The sequence below is a fragment of the Cornus florida genome, unplaced genomic scaffold (assembly GCF_030987335.1).
Source record: "Cornus florida cultivar Cherokee Brave unplaced genomic scaffold, ASM3098733v1 CherokeeBrave_3.0.0_Hap2_Chr01, whole genome shotgun sequence".
Lineage (NCBI taxonomy): Eukaryota > Viridiplantae > Streptophyta > Magnoliopsida > Cornales > Cornaceae > Cornus > Cornus florida.
Window position 1 is genome coordinate 73437621 of NW_026775571.1, and position 9956 is coordinate 73447576.

The 9956-nt window shown below is 32.9% G+C and overlaps 1 protein-coding gene across 1 annotated transcript; it reads left to right on the plus strand.

Annotated features, from left to right (window-relative positions):
• Positions 1-6187: 6187 nt before the first annotated feature.
• LOC132274711 (uncharacterized) lies at positions 6188-7648 on the plus strand. The gene has a single exon (XM_059776052.1). The coding sequence runs from the start codon at positions 6188-6190 to the stop codon at positions 7646-7648; it is 1461 nt and encodes a 486-aa protein (XP_059632035.1).
• The last annotated feature ends 2308 nt before the right edge of the window (positions 7649-9956 follow it).

Genomic DNA, 9956 nt, shown 5'->3' on the forward strand with positions numbered 1-9956 from the left:
TTGAATTTTATTAGGTAATAATTTTAGAGTTTTATAGAAACTCTTTTTTTTTTTTTATATTTCTATAATTTGAAATATATTTCGTGTTAGAGTTTTAACAAATATTTTATTTAATTTTTATTAGGTATTAATTTTTAGAGCTTCTATATTTGAAATGTATTTCGTGTTAGATTTTAATAAATATTTTATTTGAATTTTATTAGGTAATAATTTTTATATTTTATTTGAATTTTATTAGGTAATAATTTTTAGACTTTCTATAATTTGAAAAGGTTAGCCAAAAGGCCGAGAAAGTTGTGATTATTATTTCTTTAGATCTATAGCTTTATAAGAGGATTCCATGTAATCTTTTTTACTTAATACCAATGTGGGATAAGAAAAATGAATTTTATTAGGTAGTTTATAATTTGAATTAAACTCTTAAATTAATTTTTATATATTTTTTTAGGTAATTTGTAATTTGAATTAAACTCTTTAAATAATTTTTAGGCAATTTTTGTTTATAAAAACTCTTTTTTTATATTAATAAATAAATACTAAAATAAAAAAATTGAAACTCTTTGCACATTCAAAAGGCCGAGAAGGTTAGATTAGCCAAAAGGCCGAAAAAGTAGTAGTACACTTGATCTTAGGCTGATCATAGCCAAAAGGCCAAGAAAGGTTAGCAAAAAGGCCAAAAAACACTACAAGAATTCTGGGCAACAGGGACGGACAATTAGGGACAGTTTCAAATTTGTCTCAAAAAGGTAGTTTATTTGGGACGGAAGGGGCAGTTTGTCCCAAATTACCCAAGAAAGCCTAAAATACCAAAAAAAAAAAAAAAAAAAAAAAAATTCCCCCCCCCCCCCTCCAATTTGTTAGCGCGAAAATTTAGCGCCATATTTATATTTTTTTTAATAAAAAAATTATGAAAATGGCCTTTTGGGACGGTAAACGTACCGTCCTTGATTACTTACTAGGTAATTTTACAAAACTATCCTTCTAAAACGACGTAGTTTCGGTCAATTAGCATATATATATTTTGCCCACAAGGGAGACACTTGCGCAGAACCCTCTCAATTATATTAAACTTGTTCTGCCCTCTTTCTGAAGGATTGCCCTAGCTAGCTCTTCTCCTTCCGTCTTCTATCTCAGACGATGATGATCCCTCTGCCTTTACATGACATCTAGTGCTGAAAAACTTGTATGGTCTTCCCCAATATCGATCTCTTTCTTTTCAATTCAAGCCATTGCCAACTAATTTTCTCTTTCGTAAAAGTGGGTATCAACATGGAGGTCTTGAAGAGCCCAACAACAACAGCAGCCGGAAACGATCTTTCTTGATATCCTCTGCTCTCCTATCGACGAGTCCTCTAACACTCTCCACCGTCTTCACATCAATCCCACCGCCGGTAATTTTCACTCCTCAATTCCCTTATTTCCCAATTAATGAACCCTAACTGCGTATACATTCACTATATACACACATATACACATGCATATAATTAACATAAATGTTTTAGATGCACAAAACTTGAGTGTTCGCTTTATTGTTCACTGCTTAACAACCATATTTGTACTCAAAACGAAATTAAGGAAAAAAAAAATGTAACAAAAAGGAAAATGGGGGGTGGGTTCAAAGATCAATATTTAATTTGGTAAGTAGTCATGCATGGAACTCTGTATTTGGATTAGGATCAAGTTATGATTAACTTTGAATATTAAATTTTTGGTGAAAATGAGACAGAAAAATTAAAAAAGAAGAATTTTAAAGGTCTTCTTTGAATTTTTATTTTGATTTAGAATTGTGGAATGCTGGAGAAGATTTTTAAAACTTGAAATCAGAAGATAAGTTCTTGTCGCGCTCATCCTTCCAAATTGTACATTAAGCGCATTAATTTGGACTTCAATTTTCAATTTTCTTATGGTATTACATTAGGAATTTCCTTATGGTAGACGTGCTTTATGTCCCAGTTGGTGGGAAGCCCTACAGTTGGTGTGTGAGCTTCTGTTAGAGTCGCCTACCTACCCTCTAACTTCTAATCAAACTTCAACCAATTGCCAGGCTAAAAATATATATTCCTTCTGCTTTCCTTCTGCAATTAAGTTTTCTAAATTTTCTCAAACATATGATTGTAATGCAAAACATAAACTTTACTTTTAAAATAGTGGCACTTTTTTACCTTTCAAAATAGAAGATCTAGGTTTAAATCCCTTAAAAGAAAAAGTGGAATGTAAGAGTGAGTTTCTATTAAAAAAAATTATTAAATAAAATAAAATATAAAATAAAACGGAATAAATTTTCTTATATATATATTTTGAAGGAGTTATGCTATATATTGCTATTATGAAGTAAAATAGACAATTGTCTTCACTTCTTTTTCTTTTTAATCCATTGAGGAACCTGATATCTCGCGTACTTTGAGAATAATATAAAATTTCATAATTCGTATAAGAGTAGATTCTTTGCACAATCTATAAACTAAGCTACTTCATTAATTTAATTTTCTTGCTGGAAAGTCGATCCTTTTTTGTGGGTTTTGTTGATTGATCTTAGTAATATATAATTTGCAATTTATTGGCTTCTTCTTTGTCTAATTGGGTGAACATCTAATTCATTTTAATTGGGAGGCAGCAAAGTCAGTCCATCAATGGTGGACAAAGCTTCTTCTTCCTTCTTTGTATTCTGATCTCACCCACTTTCCTACTCTAGACACTCCCTCCAACAGGTCCGTCATCTTCTCACAAACCCAACTTTTTCATTTTTGAATATTCTTCTTATGGCTTTGGAAATATTTTAATTTTGCATTAACCTAAATGGTACTAATGGGTTTTAACGTTTTTTTTTTTTTTGGAAAAAAAAAAAAAAAAATCATAACAAACTAAATTTAGTAGTATTATAAATTATTGGCCTGAGTTGTATCCATATTCTTTTGGAACTAAATTTTAAAAAAGTTTTATTGGACAAGAAAACAAAATGTATAAACAAGACTTTATATCCCATTGATCTTCTTATCCACAAGTAGAGTGCAAGTTAGCTGTAAAGCTAATTAATTGATAACTATAGCCAACAAAACAAAACAATTTTTTTTTTTTTTTTGATAACTAGAGTGTATCATGTAGATAAGAAGAAGTGCAGAGTATGTGTCCAAGGACAAATGTTATTTTGAAACTGTATAGCTTAATCCATCACTTTGCCTTTTCCAGTTCTGCAGACTTGGTTCTAGCTTCACAAGATGTTTAAGAGAGGGTTTTGTTTTGTTTGTTTGTTTTTGTTTTTTTTTTTCTTCTTTCATTTTTTAGTTAGTATTATATAAAAAATATATGTATATATATATATATTTATCTGACAAGGAGAATATGTCACGCCCCATCTTGGTGCGCACGAATTGGTTAGAGTGGTGCTGAAAGTCACACCAACTAGGAGAGTGCCTCCCAGGTCACCCCAAATTGATCCAATATCTGGGACTTTTTCCCTAATTATGCTTGACTCACTAGCTATTTATTAAATTGTTATTTGTCACTAAATTGTTTCTTGGGGATTTTTTTTCCTATAATACTTTAAATTCAACAAGTGACTCGATGATCCCTATTATTTTGTATTGCTAATCTTACAGTTTTAAAAATACCAAATTCAAGCTTTATTTTTCAAAAGATTACTGAGCTATTTTAACAATTTTTTGGTAACCAATTGTTATAGAATGCAACACTTGTGTATTGTGTATTTAAGAAAATCTCTAATCCCCAGCATTATTGATCCACTTGAGCAGCCAAAAATGTTATCAATTCAATGGATTTGTAAATTTTGCATTAGCTCAAAATGTTTAGTTGAACGCATAAAGTGCCCATCCTTTATATTTTTGGAATACCCCATCCATTTGTCTCAGTTGATTGGATTGATAGCTTGGAATGTTTTCTATCATTTGCTTCTTTGTTTCGTGCCGTAGATCTTCTCTATAAGGATTACCAGAGCGACTAGAAGTTCAGTGTCACTACTTACTCTTCTACGGGTGTTGTAAGTGTTTTTTATTTTCTATATTTAATTTTTTTTTCCCGTTGCTTTTTAGATTTGTATATTTGCTTTTTGGCTTGGTGAGGCTAGAGTTATCTCTTTATTTATTGTTTTGTGTGTATGGTGTAATTTGTTGAGTATTTTTATATCTAACTCAACGTGCTTTGTTCAAAAAGTAAAAGAAACCAGTTCAATAGATTTAACACACATGTTTTTTATGGCCTTATATATACATAAATGTATGTGTGTGTGAGTATTTGTATTAGTTCACATCTAGATAATGAAGTACTAGGAAATGGGGCTTTTGTTTCTGATCTCGTAGGTTTTGGTTTCGTCTAACATTGTGTTATATAGTTGAAGTTATGGACAAAACTCTATGATTCTGTTTTGTATTCTATACAGATCTATTCATGTGTTGCCCAAAAATAAAAACTTGTTTGAATTAAATCTGGGAAAAAATTATCTTTAGGAAAAAAAATAATTATTATGTTCCTTCATTTTCTGGTTGTTTGGGAGGCTATAACAGATTTTTTTATTTTTATTTTTATATTCCTGGACACAATTGTAGTCATGTTAATTCTTTCAACTATTGGAAGTTTCAAGGCTTTATACATAATTGGATTCTCCAATATGAAATTGACCTAGAGCGGGTACATAGATCACCTTTGCTCAATTTCCAAAATTTACTTTTATACTAGACTACGAGTATACTGATCAGAATTCATACCAAAATTTAGAAGTAAAAAAGCAAACCCAAAGACACCATTTTTTATGTTGCGTAGATGTGTTCTGTCCCACATGGGATGTAAATTAGGTGATCTTGTGATTTTGTAATTAAACAGTCCAATTTTCAATGTCTTATGATTTCTTAATTTCCTGTTCTATTTGTTTCGGTAAATTTGTCTCCATGTGTTTTGATTAGATTTTAAGTCTACTTCTTTTTTTTTTTTTTTGAATATCTTGTTTCTATATACATGTGGTTTTGTTTGGCTTTGGATTTGAACTAAATAGTGTTGTTTTATCCTCCTTTTGGTTCAGATTATTTTTCATTAGAAATTAGTTCACATCTAGATAATGAAGTGCTAGGAAATGAGGCTTTTGTTTTTGATCTCTTAGGTTTTGGCTTCGTCTTAACATTGTGATAAATAGTTGAATCTGTGGACAGAACTATATGATTCTGTTTTGTATTTTATACGGAATTGTTTGTTCATGTTTTGATTGATGTTATTTTTAAGCTTCATTGTTTTCTTCAATTTAATTTGTTTAAATGAAAGGTTCTCTTATAAATATGTTTGAATTTAATCCGGGTAGATATTATATTTAGGAAAAATAATAATTATTATGTTCCTTCATTTTTTGGTTGTTTGGGAGGCTATAACATTTTTTGTCCTGAACATACTTGTACATAATGTGTTCAAAATAAAGTTGTTCCTTACATATATATATGTTTATAACACATTTCGACATAATTGAAAAACAAAATAATGTGTTAAAAATTAATAAATGTATTTCCACACAATTGCATCTATTTTAATTCATTATTCATGTTTCTATTTAATGGGATAGGACCATGGATGAGGAAATTGAAAGAGTTATACATACACATATATATTCAACATGCATCAATTCTATTGTATCCATAATTGATTTTGTTTTTGATGAACCAGTTACATGGATAAGTCTTGGATTCATCATCATGCTAGGGGTAGTGAAGGGTACAATAGAGGCATAAGAAACTTCATAAAGTTGGCTAACAGACATAAAGATGGGCAAGGTAGGATCAGATGTCCGTGTCGTTTGCGCAAAAATACTGTGTATAAGCCAATTAAGGAGGTTAAAAAACATCTATTTCAGTGTGGGATGTACAAGTCGTATACTAATTGGATATGGCACGGGGAGGGTATTATTAACATCACTAGTACTGTTAATACAGAATATGATGTTAATACCGACAATGGGGATAATGCCGATGAGGGACGTGGAAACGAAGACAATGTATTTGAACTGCTGGATAATGTACGAATGGGAACATTCACTAATGCAGAACAAGCAGAAGATCCACTTGAAGTTGATGTGGGAAACGAAAGATTTAAGAAATTGCTAAATGACGCATAATGTGAATTGTGGCCAGGTTGTCAGAAAAACTCTAAGTTGTCAGCAATATTAAAGTTGTTCCATATGAAAGTTGTAGGCCGAATGACCAACAAAAGTTTTGGCATGTTGCTTAAGTTGCTAAAAGAGGAGTTGCTTCCTGATGACAACACGTTGCCAAAGTCATATTACGAGACTAAAAGCTTGTTACGTGACTTGGGTCTCAGATACGATTCCATCCATGCATGTAAAAATGATTGTGCTCTATTCTGGAAGGAGAATGAAGGTAAAGAATGTTGTCCACAGTGTGGTGAGTCAAGGTATAAATCTCGCGAAGGTAAAGGTAAGAAAATTCCTCAAAAAGTTCTACGATACTTTCCTTTGAAACACAAGCTTCAACAATTGTTTATGTCAAGGGATACAACCGTAGACATGCGGTGGCACAAGGAGAAACGCGTCAAAGAGACAAATGTGTTGAGACATCCAGCTGATTCAAAAGCTTGGGAGGAATTTGACAATAAGCATAGTTGGTTTGCTGCCGATCCTCGTAATATTCGTCTCGGGTTAGCATGTGATGGTTTTAATCCATTTGGTAACATGAGCAATGCTTATAGTATGTGGCTTGTAATTATTGTGCCTTACAATTTACCACCTTGGATATGTATGAAGGAACCATATATGTTTATGTCATTGCTTCTTCCTGGTCCTAAATCACCTGGTAATGACATTGATGTGTACCTGCGACCGTTGATCGATGAGTTGAAAGAATTGTGGATAGATGGTGTGATGACATATGATGCCTATAGCAAATCTCACTTTAACATGCATGCGGGGTTGATTTGGACTATACATGATTTTCCCGCCTATGCGATGACATCCGGATGGATGACAAAGGGTTATATGGCATGTCCAAATTGTAACAAACACACATGTTCTTGTTATTTGAGTCATGGAAAGAAGATATGTTACTTGGGAGCTCGTATTTTTTTGTCATCCGAACACGCTTATAGGAAGCGTTATAAGCAATTTAATGGTGAGAAGGAAGAAAGACAGCCACCAAAGCAGTTGACTGGTGATGATATTCTAGAACAACTTAATCTCATACCCGAGGTTAGATTCGGAAAAGGACCAAACAATAAGAAGCGGACTCATGGGAAGGAGGAACTTAATTGGACAAAAAAGAGTATATTCTTTGAATTGCCTTATTGGAGAACGCTTTTGTTGCGGCACAACTTGGATGTTATGCACATAGAGAAAAACATATGTGATAACGTATTGGGGACATTAATGAACATTGAAGGAAAGACGAAAGATACATTCAAAAGTCGGATGGATTTAGAAGAAATGGGTATTAGAAAAAAACTTCATCTTAGGCGTAATGGTGAGAAATTTGAGATGCCACCTGCGCGTTACACATTGTCAAAGGATGAAAAAAGGCAATTGTGTGATTGGTTAAAGTCGGTGAAATTCCCAGATGGTTATGCGTCGAACATAAGCCGTTGTGTGAATGTCAATGAATGTAAGATATCTGGATTGAAAAGTCATGATTCACATGTTCTTTTATAGCGTCTCCTCCCTCTAGCTATACGGGGATTGTTACCCGTTGATATTTGTAATGCGATAGCAGAGCTTGGTTTATTCTTTAAGGAGATGTGTTGTCGGACCCTTAAAATGGATGTCTTAGAGGCATTAGAAAGGGACATTGCTGTTATAATATGCAAGTTAGAGATGATATTTCCTCCATCATTTTTTGACATAATGGTGCACTTAGCTATGCATTTGCCACGTGAGGCTATCATCGCACGACCTGCCCAATATCGGTGGATGTATCCCATTGAAAGGTGATGTATATTTCTAATACATAAAATGTTTTGGGGGCATTACATGATATTTAATTATGTATAAGTATTTTGATGTGTATGCAGGTTTTTACATACTCTTAAGTCTTATGTGCGTAATAAGGCACGTCCTGAAGGGTCCATTGCCGAAGCTTATGTAGACAACGAATGTGTTACATTTTGCTCAAGGTTTCTTCAAGGGATTGAGACACGATTTAATCGAGAAGAAAGAAATCACGAGGGCGACTATCGTACCAATTGGTCCACTTTTTCACAGCTAAGGCAAGTGGTTTGTCCTTTAGGGTCTGGAAGTTTAGAAATACTTGACATTGCAAGCATACAAAAGGCTCGATTCTACGTGTTAAATAATTGTCCAGAAATTGAGTCATACGCACTGTAAGTTATATATTGTATTTTTTTTTTTTTCAATTATCTACTTGTAAATTATAAAATGCATATATTAATATCACATAATTATTTAGTGCACACAAGGCTACACTTAAGCAAGAAAATACGGTTAATGTACAATCCAGACACGCAAAAGAATTTCCCAGATGGTTGGAAACACTGGTAAGTCTATAATGTGCTTGACATACCTACCATTTCTTTTAGATGTTGTGTCCTTGTGCATTAGTTTAACACTCTACAAATTTTTCATAGATAAAGGAAGAGCGTTATCATAACAAGTCAACAATTAATGATGACCTTTATTCATTAACGTGTGGACCTGAATCTCGGATACATCGATATTCTGGTTGCATTGTAAACGGAGTTAGGTTCCATACAAAGGAAAGGGAGAGAAATCGAAGAACACAAAATAGTGGTGTGTTAGTCAAAACAGAGGACCTTGATTACTATGGCGTCTTGACAGATATCATTGAGTTACAATACCCTTTGAAAAGGCGGGTTGTCCTATTTAAATGCGATTGGTTCAACACAAAGACTGGTATTAAGAGTGATACTTATTTTAGGAGCGTAAACATAGCCCGTAAATGGTACAAAGATGAGCCTTTTGTGTTGGCTAATCAAGCTAAACAAGCCTTCTTCGTCAAAGACAGCAAATTACGAGGGACGTGGGAGGTCATTCAAGATATAACACATAGAAGCTTCTATGATGTTCCTGAAATGGAGGATGATAGCAAACTTACAGCTGAAATGTGTACTGCAGCATATCAAGAGGATGAACCATGTATTGTGGATAGGGTTGTTGAGGCGGCGGACTTTGACATGGATCCACTCCCTTTGAATAGGGATGGCTTGGAGGTTGAAAGTATTGATGCTGAAATAATTCTTAAAACTAGTCAAGAATCACGTTATGAATTTGACTTTCTTGAAGACAATGATGAAATCTCCATTGAAGACAATTCAGACGAGGAAGAAGAATTGCTTAGTGAAGATGATACTGATTTGGATGACATGTGATGAGTTTTATTTTTATTCATTTTTTGTTGAACACATGCAAATTTGAAGTTAAATTGTCTTCAGTACTTGAACATTAAGTTTTAGAATATGTATTGTTTTTATCTTTTTGTCTTATTATTACTTCTTTTTTTACATTCACATTATCTATTATTTTTCTTTATATTAATTTTCTATTGTCTTGTTATTTTAATACTTCTCCCTTTTACTTAATTGTTACTCTCTAATCTATCGATTTTTTGATTTGTTATAAAGATTTTATTCGCCTTTTGCTGTAATATACCATGGCATCCAATGAACCTCGTCGCTCTTTGAGATCTAACAATGAACTCACCCAAAATGCTCCTGCATCGTCCCAGCCACAACCAATAGTGGAAGGTGATATTTTCTAATCTTTACATTTACTACACTTGGTCTTTGAATTTACTAAAAGTAGGTCTCAAAATACTTTTACAAGTTACTTTCATGTCTTTTATTTTTCAGGTTCTTCAAGAGAATTCCCGAAGAGTGGAAAAGCTGTAAACAAAAAAAATATAAAATCAAAAATTACAATGGGGGTATCATTCCGATTAAGTTTAACGACGATTATTCAAAACCGGTGGAGGAACATTCAGATT

Bases quoted from the DNA above. Each gene is read 5' to 3' on its own strand.
- LOC132274711 (XM_059776052.1), top strand. From the start codon at position 6,188: ATGACCAACAAAAGTTTTGGCATGTTGCTTAAGTTGCTAAAAGAGGAG.